The sequence below is a fragment of the Semicossyphus pulcher genome, unplaced genomic scaffold (genome assembly GCF_022749685.1).
Source record: "Semicossyphus pulcher isolate SPU_LCO1_2020_fin unplaced genomic scaffold, fSemPul1.0.p SCAF_11, whole genome shotgun sequence".
In the NCBI taxonomy this organism is placed as follows: Eukaryota; Metazoa; Chordata; class Actinopteri; order Labriformes; family Labridae; genus Semicossyphus; species Semicossyphus pulcher.
In genome coordinates, this window is record NW_027211615.1 from 11,866,373 (window position 1) to 11,880,958 (window position 14,586).

At 43.5% G+C, this 14,586-nt stretch overlaps 1 protein-coding gene across 1 annotated transcript in view; it reads left to right on the forward strand.

Annotated features, from left to right (window-relative positions):
- Positions 1–14,586, forward strand: part of adgb (androglobin) — a 45,817-nt gene that overhangs the window by 5,508 nt on the left and 25,723 nt on the right. The window contains exons 6-13 of the mRNA XM_069657578.1: positions 449–588; positions 1,605–1,691; positions 4,238–4,410; positions 7,120–7,196; positions 9,030–9,204; positions 9,633–9,726; positions 11,416–11,569; positions 14,417–14,462. Coding sequence (XP_069513679.1) covers positions 449–588; positions 1,605–1,691; positions 4,238–4,410; positions 7,120–7,196; positions 9,030–9,204; positions 9,633–9,726; positions 11,416–11,569; positions 14,417–14,462 — 946 coding nt within the window. The remainder of the gene's footprint in view (positions 1–448; positions 589–1,604; positions 1,692–4,237; positions 4,411–7,119; positions 7,197–9,029; positions 9,205–9,632; positions 9,727–11,415; positions 11,570–14,416; positions 14,463–14,586) is intronic.

Consider the following 14,586-nt stretch of genomic DNA (forward strand, 5'->3'; position numbering starts at 1 on the left):
GAGACCAGAAAAGCAGCTGCTAAGCTCCACCTACCCTCTCTGGCAGACCAACCACTGCTGGCTGATGGAAAACGTGTCACTAACCAGGCGCCCTACACCCAGTCTATAATACTGCAAATGCAAATGCTTTCATCAGTGGGCCATAGGCTCAATTACCATTGTGTTTCCTCATTCGGTCATAGTGACTTAACAGAAATGTATCTAAATGAAAATCTTCGAGATTATCACTTTAAGAGATGCTTTTAGGTGGACTTAGACTGGGTCCGGCTAGCTGCTAAGCTAAGCATACAGACTTAAGAGTGGTATAGATCTTCAAGAATGCAAATATGGGATCTGCTAAGATGTTGAACTTTTCCATTACATGTTTACATTTATCTATAGACTGATAAGGAGAATTTAATTTTTTAAGTGCATTGACTGTTGTTGCAATTTCCTTCTTTATTTTCAGGGTTGTTGGAGGAAAATAACAGTGGATGATTCAATGCCATTTGATGAAGAAAACAACTTGCTTCTCCCTGCCTCCACCTGTCAGTCAGAGCTGTGGCCGATGTTGTTGGCTAAGGCTCTCATTAAAGTGGCCAACATAAAGTGAGTTACTGTACACTCCAACAGAACCTCTATACGCATCTCAGTGCGCCCCGAGGAGTTGTTAAGGCCTCAAAGTAAGAGGGCTTAACAAACAACACTGCGTCTTCAGCCTGACTCTAATGAAGCCACTGTAACACCACACGCTGATGGATGATTCAATTAAAGTCACGTTTATGTCCCAGAGGATGAACTGCAGAGGCACATGGAGTAGTACAATTAACAATACAGGAACAAATCTATAAAATATACTGTACATAAACATGTTGTACCTAATGAAGTGAACTAAACAATTTAAAGCCCACACACCGAGGGCAGAGTGCCTTTCGCTGACTACGCCAAACCTTCACCTGACCTAATCTCTGCCTTTCGGCTGTGCTGAACTTGGTGACAGACAGGCGGTGTGCGTGTCCGTGATGGGGCAACATGGCGTGTGTAAAGGTGGCTGTCGCAGTGTCCAAAGAAGGTAGAGACATAAATGTTTCATCCCAGACAGGAAACAAAAGAGCCGCTATCTCTGTGAATCATTTATGAGCCGTAGTGAAAGTTCTCCAGACTGGACTGACACCAAACTTTGTCCAGGTGTCTGCCGGGGCTATGGTCGTCCTTTTTCATTAAACAGAAAGTTGAACTAGACGGCTCCTCTACATTGTTACTGAGTAGCTTTTTTTGTAGTGGTTAGGAACTACGGCATTACTGATTAAGTTGTGCTGTGACACTTCCTCCGGCGTCATGACTGTAGACTGGACGGTTTGGCCACAGGATCCCAGGAGGACCAATTAGAGCTGCTGCAGTCACCTGTTTCAACTGAGCAGAAGAATACATGCACACTTACACACTCTGCAGATCTAGAAACTAAGATAATAGTTGCAGTACACATGAGACAAACATTTATTATTATTAACATTTATTTATGATTTCACATATTGAAAGCATGACCTCACATCTTCAATAGGACATCGCCTCTAGTTTGTTGCATAACATCTAACACTATTTGTGTGTGTGTGTTTGTTTGCCAGTGTAGTGTCAGATGTCTGTGAGGAGATAGGTGAGTTCACCTTCATCCACATCCTCACTGGCTGGATCCCAGAAATCAGTCCCATAAAGTAAGATCCTCATTCGTCTGTGTTCCTCTGTCTTCTGCATCTCTTGTTCTAGATATTATAAATATGTTTCCACTTCATCGTGTCCTTGGCAGCTAGGTTTAAATGATCTTCCTTTGCTTTTAATTCTCCTCTATTAACCAAAAACAAAGAGTAAGAATCGAACAGACGTCTAATCTCCTGCTTTTATCGCATTTGCAGCTGTGGCGCTAAATGCACTCACACAGTCTGACAATTTCTTTCCTCTCAAGTCTTATAAAGTTGACTGTAACAAATGCATGCAAAGATTTGTATCAGTCTGTAATATGGAGAGTCACACTTTAGAGAAGATGATTTAGGTTTAAAATATAAACCAGGAGATTTAATTAAGAGGGATGCAAGCTGTTGCTGTTGGTATTCCTGGGGTATCTATTAACATGAACAGGCACTGAGAATGACTGTTTGTGTTTCAAAATGATTCATGGGTCTGCAGTCAAAACAAAAACATACAGAGGTTGTTTTTTTAATTACAATGTTTACTACTGTTTCACAAAAAATGACAAAGCTACCAATATATTGGAAGAAAGCAAAACAAATCTGCTTTTGGTTCTTGCATGATATCCACTGCTAATGACAGTAGGTTGTCTAACAAAACCATGTTCATTATTCTGGCTGGCATTTACTGTCAGTATTTTACTGTTCACTGCATCCAAAGAAAGAAAAGAAATGTCATTGTTCTGCTCTGGTGCATCATCAACAGCTACTGCCACTTCCTTCCACAGCTTGCGAGCTAACAAGTTGGGGGAACTTTTTTAAGGGCTGTGTGATTTTTGAGACTCCTCAGCCTCTCTTTGGTTCAGACCTACTAAAAAAAGAACCATTTCTTTGGTCGTGTCTGAGAGGTTCAGTTTACTTTAAACATTTTTATGTTCTTTAAAAGTATTAATACATTATGTCGAGCACTTTGAATTGGCTTTTTGTACGAAATGTGCTCTACAATATAACTTGCCTTACCTTCAGTAAAAACTTGTTCTGAAGCATGTATTGAAGTAGAGAGGAAATTGCATTATGTACTTTATTTCAAAAGAGAGAGAAAGGCTGATGTAAGAACTGCAGCTCATTGTATTTGAAATAAATTACAGTAGAGGAACAGAGGCGGGAATCAACTGAGGACTAATGTCAGCACAGTCATGGAGTATTAATGATAATAATAATAATAATAACTTTAATTTTTATAGCGCCTTTCATGGGACCCAAGGTCGCTTTACAAAGAGGAACACAGAAACACTCACAAACAGACTAGACACAGTACATTAAATGACTGGAGTTAAAGGCTGTAGGCTGTATGAATAGATGGGTTTTGAGGAGTTTTTTGAAAGAGTCCAGTGTGGGAGCATTGCGGAGGTCGGGAGGGAGAGCGATCCAGAGGGTGGGGGCTGCTACACTGAACGCTCTATCCCCGAAGGTCCGCAACCTGGTGTGAGGAATGGAAAGCTGGCCGGAGGTAGATGAAAGGAGGGTCCTTGACTGGGTGTAGGGATGGAGGAGGTCAGTGAGGTACTGGGGTGCCAGACCATGGAGGGATTTGTATGTGAGGAGGAGTGTTTTGTAGTTGATGCGGGACTTGACAGGGAGCCAGTGAAGGTGGATGAGGGTGGGGGTGATGTGCTGCCAGGGTTTGGTGCGGGTAAGAACCCTGGCAGCTGATTTAAGTACATACTGGAGCCTGGCCAGGGTTTTGTTGGGAACCCCGGACAGGACTCCATTACAGTAGTCCAGACGGGAGGTGATAAAGGAGTGAATGAGGGTCTCAGCTGTGGAGTCGGAGAGTGATGAACGGAGGCGGGATATATTTTTGAGGTGGAAGAAGGCGGATTTTGTGACAGATTTGATGTGGGATTGGTAGGAGAGGGTGGAGTCCAGAATGACACCCAGGTTACTGTTGGGGATTGGCAGATGGAGCAGCCGTCGATGGTGAGACATAGATCTCCAACCTTCCGGAGTAGGGCCTTGGCTGCCACGACCATGAGCTCAGTTATATTGCTGTTGAGTTTGAGGGGGTTTGATGACATCCAGGATTTTATTTAATGGAGGCAGTTGACGAGTGACTGTGGGGGGAGCAGGGTGGATGGTTTGGTGGAGAGGTAGAGCTGTGTGTCGTCGGCGTAGGAGTGGAAATGAAGACTGTGGCGGCAGATTATCTGACCCAGGGGGAGCATGTAGATGGTGAAGCTGAAACATAGGGCTCAAAATCAGTGCTTATCTGCTTACCCAAAAGTTTTACTTTATGTTGGACCAGTATAGTAAGACAGGAAACAACACTTTATGTGTCACGAATATGTTTGCTAACTGAGAGATAAATAATAAAGGCAGTTGGATGAGGCAGGTGAATAGTTGCAGTGCAACCAGTGCAGTAAAAAAAGGTATTGGAAAACAAGTAGATTGTCAAGTTCCAGTGAAAACTGACCTGAATATGAATCGGGGTATTATAAAAATGATTATTTTGATATGAAGAACATTAATACCATCCCCTGATGCCAGAAACTAATCATAACTTTATTTCCACTTAGGTCTGTGTCCCTTGGAAAAACCTGGGATTTCCTTCAACACACCATCCCCATATTTACACATCCAGACGAGAGTTCGCCGGAGACGAAGCCTCAGACTGCAGATCCAGCTGCAGGAAGAGATTCCAGCTTTAATGACAGCAGGAGTCAGCTGCCAGAGCCAGAGCGTAGTGAAGGTCTGAATAGTGCCACAGTCAAAAGAAAGGCACACAATTATGCACACATGCATACCCGCAAACATACATCTCAATTACACACTCTGCTTGCACATTTAATTGAGCGAGTCAATTAAATCAATCATCCATTAGATGTGTGATCATTGGTATGCACGGAATACTTAACTGCAGCTTATTCGTTTATCAACGGGCTGTTTGGAAAATGATACGTGGTGTTGTATGTGCTGTGTGTGTCTTTTGTATATGTGCAGTATTTGTATGTATGTATGTGAATGTACAGTGTGTGTACGTCTCCATTTTCCTCCCTGCATCCATAATTCAACTAGTATGGAGCATGAGGATGAATATTTCATTGTCCTACAGAAGCTCGCACTTATCAATGATTCCATTCTCTTACAGCAGTCATAATGCATGCACCTCTGCAACTTTCATAGTATGGCTTTGTGATTTACTTTAGGAGCGGCAACAGCTCCAGGCTGAAGGTCACTCATTGTGCCGTATTGCAAATTACCTCAATATTTGTGATCAGTAAGCCAGTGCCCTTTTTCCTGTTGTTCAAGCATCACTTCCTGTTTTTCCATGCTCATGTTTTATGGAACGCAGGGAGGGTTAATGTGTGTGCGGTGGACTATAAATAAACCAGCAGAGGGAGCAGTGGCTGGGTGAATTATTTGGTGTTCCCTCAGGGCAGAGGAGCCTCCCAAGGCAAGTGTGGTTATGTGATGAATGCAGGATTGAAGAATGTCGTCAGAAAGGAGTGTGCGACTTGGAGTTGTGTCAGGTCATTTAGGTACAGAGATAGAATCAAGGTCTTATTAAGGTTGTACGATAAGTTTAAAGAAGAATTTGTAATTGAAATGAAAATGTTAAGTAGCAAGGAGGTGGGATCATCCTTGGCATGCTAATCGTGCTTTGCGATGTGCAGAATTTGTCTTCTACAAACCTAATTTAAAACAATAATCTCGAAGATTTTCATTTAAATAGATCTGTTAAGTCACTATCTATCACCGAATGAGGTAACACAGTGGTGATTGAGCCTATGGCCCACTGATGAAAGCCTTTGCATTTGCAGAATTATGGACTGGGTGTCTGGTGCAGCTTTCGCGGAAAAAAATCACAAGCGACGCCCAGTTAGTGACGCGTTTTCCATCAACCAGCAGTGGTTGGTCTGCCAGAGAGGGTAGGCGGAACTAAGCGGCTGCTTTTCCGCTCTCTGCAAGTGTTGTGAGTAAACAGTAATCTACTATGGCTGAACAAACAAAGAAAAGATCGATGACTACAGATACAACTTCAAGAATAACAGCAACACTGGATATCTGGGAAGTGTGCTCCTGCAATTACCATTTATCGCCATAGGTGGCGCCAAAGAGAACAAAACTGAGATTTTACACTAGATTAAAACGCAGAACTTAAGGTGTCAATAAAGTTGCTGTGAAGTGAAAAAAATTTAGGGATGCACGATAATGGATTTTTTGCCAATATCCGATATGCCGATATTTTACAACTCATTTAGCCGATTACCGATACCAATATTTTTTTCCTGCACACCTAATTGCAGAAATCATCAACTCTCTTCTGTATTGGAATTAGCGTACAGTATAATGGTGATACTCTTATCACATTTGTTACAGCGGTCGGGGTGACGGGTCTTGAGATGGTTAATCAAGTTTGTAGTGTTGAAAGACTTTGCCTTGGCTCCTCCTCGCATCACCGAAGCTGAGCAGTCATTGCAAATGGCAGTTTTGCTATCTATTTCGGACACTTTGAAATACTTCCACACCACGGACATTTTGGCTTCTAACTCTCTCATGCTGCAGAAAGACACACGTGACATCATCACGCCGCTGCGCCGCGCAGGTCTTCTTCGTGCCGGGGACATTGCGCCGAGGTCGGGCATTTAATCAAGTATGCAGCATTATTGCATCGGTTAATTATATCGGCGGATATCGGCGTGTTGGCCGTATTCATTTTTAAGCCAATATCGGCCGATACCGATAATGTGCCGATAATATCGTGCATCCCTAAACAAATTAGCTTAATATTCTATTTACATTATTAACTTTCTTTCCTCCTGTTTTCATAGTATAACCCACCTGCTCTTTGTGACAGCAATATGTCCCTTGCTTCTCCTCCAATCCCACTTGTTCACAATAATTAGTGTTGGGTATTAAGTGATTTCGCTTCATAGAATATTTAATGCATCAGGGAAGCAAACAACGTGTAACTCACCTACATGCAAACACAAAAAAATTCCCACACATTCTTTCCCTCTCACTGTTTTGGTGCTCACAGTCATATTCCATTGAAATGCATAAATTAAATAGCTAAAATCACTATGCAGCGAGAGAACCACTTCTGTGTTCAATTCTTAATGTGCAGCCTTTATATTAGTCTAGCAGTGCTCCCGTCTGTCTTCACCATGCTCCTTCAAATTGATTTTCCATGTCTCCTGGCTTGTGTGCTCCTTATACGATATACTCTGAGATGCACCATAGGGGGCAGGGACCTCCACAGATAACCTCTACACTCTCATGTTGCCTTATTTATACCTGTGGAGGCCAGTTAGTGCATTTATATCTTTAGGTTTTCTCTTTACTAAATCAATAATGCTTATCAGAGTCTGTAAGTGTCCTTGTTGGAGTGTGTGTGCTGAAGTGTGAGTTTGTCTTATCTGTACTTACATTAGTGTTACGTGTGTGTGTTTCTCAGATACCCCTGAGGTAGTGGTGTGTGCCAGCTACTACCCTTTACAGCCACAAAGCAATTCATTTGGGTTTGGACAAATGGTAAGTCTGTCTCTCTATTCCTCCTCTCTTGCTGGCTTTGCATACACTCACTCATTCAGTGCAGGTTTTGTATTTCAGTTACACTGTTCCGCATTAGCAGCCATGAAATTAGATTTAACCCTCTGAAGATTGCAGTTAGATCTTCAATGCAGACTCCGAGGGATACAGGGTGGAGATTCACATTCTGATGCAAAAGCTACACAGACTGGTTGAATGTCTACAGGCGCATTTCAAAGATGTGGAGAAGAAGAGCAAACCACACCAGCACAGTGTTAGGAGTTGTACCAGTTACATCATGCCCAGGACAAGTTTTACAGTAATCTTAATGGAGGAATTCTTGCTCAACTTTTGTTTAAGCACATGGAGCAAAATATATATCAAGACAGAATCATTTAAATGGTTAAAATTCTATATTGTCAGAGGTGTAAAGGGCGCTGAAATATTCTACTCAAGTAGAAGTACTGTTACTTGACTGAAATTGTACTCAGTAGTAAAAAATGACTCAAGTACAAGTAAAAAGTAGCTCGCTTAACAACTACTCACAATAAAAGTTACTTAGTTACTTTCCCATCCAGCAGATTTTTATAATGAACACATTTTGCCAAGGTGACCTCACACATGCATCCTGTGCAAATGAAATAAAATGACGCTTTGTTATTTTCAAACCTGGGCCCTGAGTTTACTTGATTTGGTGTCAAAATGACGAGAGACGGACCTTTAGTTAAAGAGTAAGATCCTTTAACCAGAAGCAGCAGTTATAGCTCTCTTTATAGCCACCAGACTCCATTGACAAAAACAGTAATTTTACCTCACAGAACACGGGAGTTGCTGGTGGTCTACTGCTGCCTCGATCGGTTAGTTTGTTTGTGTTATTGTGTGGTGTTTTAAAGGGTCAGTTCGGTTCCGAACTAACGTGTGTTACGACGCGTAACGAGGCAAAGGTAGACCAGCACGCCTTGTGTTCTGCGAGGTAAAATGACTGCTGTGTTAATGGAGTCTGGTGGCTTTGAAGAGAGCGATCTAACGGCTGTTTGTGGTTAAACAAAAAACTTCCTTCAGTCTCTGTCAAAGGTAGTGTTCCCTCCGAACTCTCTTTTGTCTCATTCATGGTTCATTAACGTTATGCGTCGGACCCGGGCAGTTGCAGCCCAGCTCTCCCTCTTCGCTTCGGACTCCGTGAAAATCAAGCGGCACCGCTGTTTAGACGTGATGCGCGACACTTTGATGTGATTGGCCTGTTTTTGATGCGATGCATTTGATTGGTGTCTGGTCCAAGTCAGTTTTTCTTTCTAGCTCATAATATCTTTCGATAAATATTTTACTCAGTAATGGATGGATGTACACATGTAGCAAATTACTTTACTTCAACAAGCTTAAGTAAAAGTAAAATTACTGACTTTGAGTACACGAAAAAGCTACTCAATTACAGTAACGTGGGTACTTGTAATTCATTACTTCCACCTCTGTGTATTATTAACTCACACATAATGGTCATTTTACCCCAATAGTGAAAAAATATTACTATTTTTAAATACTTAAAAATTCTCATGTCTTTATCATCTCTGTTGTATAGCACAGTACTGTATAAAATGTACTGAGGCCCCATAGGAACATGGGGGTGGTGGAGATGAAACACAACAGTGCTTGTGACCTGAGGGCATGGTGTGTTCTATTTGGATGCTTTGCTTCAACAGGCCTCACTTGTTTCATTATTTACACTCATGCTATAGCTAATTGGTGAACAGTTTCCAGCCGTATCCTCTGATGGAGGTGTTTTCAAACCGCATTTTTAAATGTTCATAAGTGAGTACTGCATGTGTTTTTGGCACGCAGGCTAATTCCTCAGAGTTCCTTCGTCAGTACGGCCTCTCCCTGCTGCACAGCCACATCGTCCTGCTGACCAGAACCCGTGCATGCCCGCTGCAGGCACCACCCAAACCTCCGCCTGTGCCCCGATGGAAACTCATCCGCCAGCGGAAGGAGATAGCGGTCACCGATGAACCACGGAGTGCGTGAGAGACTGAGAAGGAGGCAGGAAATAAAATAATGTTAAAATTAAATCTGGAAGAGTAGCTGGCGAAGGGGAACTAGGAGGAGGATGCAGGGGAGGATATCAAACACATGGAGAAGCACAAATTATGTGATAGAGTGTAGGTGCATTTCATAAATAAATATGACTATAAAGAAGAGTGAGTGCTAATGCAGGAGATTCAGAAGCTGCAGTACAGAGGGCATAAGTACCACATGCTGAAATGAAATGAAGGTGGAGGATCGGTACAATATTTCTGTAATGAAAATAGCTGCTGGCTCGGGCTTATCTGACATCAGCTGATCTCTGAGGGAAACAAAAAGTGCAGTAGAAAGAGTAAGAGTGTGAAAAAGCAGCGCTGGCATCATGTGTGAGATTTTTTTTTTTCTCCCGATTTCTTTTTGTAGAGCTTCCTTTGTCAAAGCCGGAGCGGTTCATTGAGGTTGCCAGCCCTTTTCTCTCCTACCGTATCAAGAGCAGTGTTGGCCCGATCCCGGAGCTGTGAGTACGCCACAATGATCTGAAACTTAGATATGAAACAGGAGGAGTTTTTTCCTCTGTTGTTCTGCTCCTCTACACATGTAGCTGTGTCGTGCTGGTGATGGAGTATTTCACTGCTCTATAGCTAACCTGCGCTTTGACCTCACTGTGGAGGAAGGAAAGTAAGAAGAAACTTTCGGTCTTGGGATCAAAATAGTACGTTATCAATATTGCATCACTCTTTTCCTCTACTGCTTACTGTCCCCATATCTGCTCCCCTGTTTCTCCCTGCAACAGGGCGATAACATTCCCTTTATCTACACTCGCCAGCCACTTTATTAGGTGCTAGTCCCGGGTTGGATCCTCTTTTGCCTTCAGAACTGCCTTAATTCTTGGTGGCATAGATTCAACAAGGTGCTGGAAACACTCCTCAGAGATGTTGGTCCATATCGACATGATAGCATCACGCAGTGGCTGCAGATTTGTCGGCTGCACACCCATGATGCGAATCACCCGTTTCACCACATCCCAAATGTGCTCTATGGGACTGAGATCTGGTGACTGTGGAGGCCGTTTGAGTACAGTGAACTCACTGTCATGTTCAAGAAAGCAGTTTGAGACCATTTGAGCTTTGTGACATGGCGTGTTATCCTGCTGGAGTGGCCATCAGAAGATGGGTACACTGTGCTCATAAAGGGATGGACATGGTCTGCAACAATACTCAGGTAGGCTGTGGCTTTTCAATGACGCTCGATTGGTACTAAGCCCAAAGTGTGCCAAGAGAATATCCCCTTCACCTTCACACCACCAGCAGCAGCCTGAACCGTTGATACAAGGCAGCATGGACCCATGCTTTCATGTTGTTTACGCCACACTCTTACCTTACCATCCGAATGCTGCAGCAGAAATCGAGACTCATCAGACCAGTCCACGTGGTGAGCCCGTGCAATTTGTATCCTCAGTTTCCTGTTCTTAGCTGACAGGAGTGGCGGCAGGTGTGGTCTTCTGCTGCTGTAGCCCATCTGCTTCAAGGCTCAACGTTTTTTGCGTTCAGAGATGCTCTTCTGCATACCTCGGTTGGGGTTATTTGAGTTACTGTTGCCTTTGTATCAACTCGAACCAGTCTCCTCTGACCTCGATATCAACAAGGCATTTTCACCCAGAGACCTGCCGCTCACTGGATATTTTCTCTTCTTCAAACTATGTAAACCCTAGAGATGGTTTGGCAACAACCATGCCACTTTCAAAGTCATCTTTCTGGTGCTCAATTTGAAATTCAGCAGATCGTCTTGACCATGTCTACATGCCTACATGCATTGAGTTGCTGCCATTTGATTGGCTGATTAGATATTTGCGTTAACGAGCAGTTGAACAGGTGTACCTAATCAAGTGGCCGTTGAGTTTATGGGCCTTTTGTTTTTTGATATTGTTCCGTAACATTGGGTTGTTCCCACTTTAATGTTACTGCACTCACTGAAAGAAGTGTCCAACATTCTTTAGCTTCATTAACAAAACCACACATCAAAGCATTGCTACGTTCCAGTATCATCTCATGTCCGTAACGTGACACGCGTGACTCATTCTGCAGATGATACGCTGTATTGCTTCTAAATGTGTTGCCATGAGATGACATGCGTGTATGTCACGACTATGATCTGATGCTCTATGTCAGCATAACATGCAGCATGAAAACGTGTCTTTGTGTGTCAGAGAGGCCGGGCAGAGCGCTCAGAGGAGACGTTCCCATGGATCCCTGCTGGTGTCCATCGCTGAGAGAGAGGAGAGGGGAAGCCGAGAAAACCTTGAGCCTGATGCAACTGAACGCACCATCGGCTCACCAAACAGTACAACGGAAAACACAGAGGTACAATGAGATGATGTCTGCTGGGGCATCTGGGGCATGGTGTATTTATCTTTAAAAAGAGCATCCTGTTGAATTAGCTATGAGGGTCTGTGAAGCCCAAGAAAACCGGACAAATCCAAACACTGCGATAATAAAAAATGTTGCCTGTCCTTGTTTTTCCTCCTCCGCTTCATTTTTCGGCCCCTCTCAACCCTCCGTCTGCCCTGTAAGTACGCAGATGAAGGCTCATATGAGTGGCTGTGTGTGTCAGTGGCAACAAGGCTGCCATCCCCCAGTCTCAAAGTCACTTCTGTTGTCTCCCAGCCAGGCCACCACTGACCAGGGGCGCATCTGCACCAGCCAGAGAAGGCAGATGAAGAGGGCAGTCAGAGAGACACAGACAGAGGCAGAGAGGAGGATAGAATCAAAGAGAGAGAGAGAGAGGGGGATAAAGAGGAGGGACAACTGTAGTGAATAGGAAAGAAGAAAGGGGGGCTAGAAAATGGACTGAAAGTGACAGTTGGACAGGAAGAGATGAAAGCGGTGCAGGAAACGGGGAGATGGGAGAAGAGAATCTCTGGTGAGCGGCGGGGCGCGTGGGTTTCAAACAGGGAGAGGTCGTGTACCGCGCTGATGAAAAAAGCAGTGCAATTAGATGGTGAGCCATCAGTGTCTGTGTCTCCTGGGGGGTTCATTATTACACTTCACTCCTAGCATACAGAGAAAAAATAGAGTTCATATTAATCGCCCTCTTGTGTAACTGTGACCAGTTATAGAGCGGCCGGGCTAGGGCGGTATGGACACGCTAATTTGATGTGTCGTTTGATGCGAGTGCGCACATGCACTGATGTGGATTGGCTGGTGTATGTGTCATATGTGTGCCACATTTTTTTTTTTTTACTCGGTGTGTGTTCCCGCTCTTTGCAGGCACGTGGAGGGTCACATGCTGAGGGGACTGTCCATGAAATGAGTGGGGGTTCTTGCTGTTTTGACCCCTCTCTCTGTCCCTGTGAACTCACTGTGTCAACCTCTGGGTGGTTTCACACAAAGTTTAATACCCTCAATGACCTACTCACACAACATAAGGAAGGGTTAAAGAATCAGGTGTAACTGTGGTGTTTTAACCTTTTATAAGCTTTTATAGCTAAATCACCAAAGCCTCTCCAGTGTTCAGTTCACTTGTGTCCGAACTACACTTACCGAATTCTAATGCAGGCACTGAGATCATGAATTTCCATGTGCTTTTGAGTCTCTCTGTGTGGAAAGTAAAGCCCCATGAAGTGTGGGATTAACTAAATGCACCCTCTCCCACCTATCAACCCATGTCTGTGATTTGATCACTGAAAAAAAATCGCTCTCTCCTACCCTAAATCCCAGGAGCCTCGTGTGTAAGATCTATCAGTCTCAGTGTCCTCTTACTACACACAGGTAAGCGATCTTATAAAATGGCACGCTGTGGGCGGACAGAACATACCGTGCCTTGGAGCTTGACTCACAGTCTTACACACGCTTGTGAAAACACACACACATTTACATTTTTGTGAGTTTGAAAGCGTTGCTATTGTCGCGGAGAGGAGATCAAGTGTGCCTCTTTCCGTCTGTCTGGGTCTCCGGGTACTTATTCAAATAGGCGGTGACTCACGCACTCAGAAACACACACCCGCTCTGACTCATTAGAAAGTCTTGCTGGGGTTGCTTTAAGTTACGCAACACAAATCCATATTTGCTTGTCAGAACAGAAAAATGGGTGGAAACAGGTTTTTCCTTCCAGCGAAGCATTATTTGAAAAAAAGGAAACATTTAAAGTTATAATCTTGAGGATCTCAGTTTCGTTCTCTTTGGTGGCACCTGTGGCGATAAACGGTAATTGCGGGAGCACACTTCCCAGATATCCAGACAGTGTTGCATGTGTGACACCGGTTGTAACTCTTGATTTTCCTCGCTGACGGTCACTTTCCTTTTCAGACTGTTTGCCTTCATCTGAGCGTCAAATTTGTTTCTTTTTCTTTGGATTTTCACTTATTGTTGAAGTTGTATCTGTAGTCATCAATCTTTTCTTTGTTTGTTCAGCCATAGTAGATTACTGTTTACTCGCAACACTTGCAGAGACCAGAAAAGCAGCTGCTTAGCTCCGCCTACCCTCTCTGGCAGACCAACTACTGCTGGGTGATGGAAAACGTGTCACTAACTGCTTGTGATTCTTTCCGTGGAAGTCGCCACAGACACCCAGTCTGTAATAATACTATATACTGCAAATGTAAAGGCTTTCATCAGTGGGCCATAGGCTCAATCACAATTGTGTTACCTCATTCAGTGATAGATAGTGACTTAGCAGACATTTATTTACATGAAAATCCTCGAGATAACTACTTTAAATTAAGAGGTCTGGAGTGACCACTTCTTCATCTAACTCAAGTACCAAAGCAGCAATAATGTCCTTTTCCTCCAAACATCATGTCCTTCCTTCCTCAGACACCAGAATATGATACTTGAAGGATTTCATAATGACTCATTAGCTGTATTTCTTTATTGTGCTTGGCAGGCAAGCATGAAATCAGAGCCGATGAGTAATTCCCCTCTAAGAGAAATAACATGATAAACAACATAATAACTCCTCATTTGTCACTGACAGTGGAAGTGAATTAGAGCTGGTGTACTCCCTGGTGGTGTTTGTAGCAGGAGAGGAGCAGCGCTTGTCACATTAAAACCGTGTCTTGTGTCCCGTGGTGTTCGGCAAAAAATGGCGCAACACCACAGCTGGCATGGAATCACTAGAGGGTGGAGGCGGATCTCTGGCAGTGTTACTCTATCAGCAACTCAATGTTCATGCCTCTCTCTCTCTCTCTCTCTCTCTCTCTGTCCCTTTAGGTTACTGCAGAGGACAAGAAGAAGGACAATGATGACATCTCCATTGGTAAAAGCAGTGTCTTTGCAATGCTGGGGCCCTAATTCATGTTAAAAATAATCTGCACTGTATCTGTACACAAGACAGCCTTACTTTAGGTCATAAATAAGGCGACTAGAATGGGTGGAAAAAT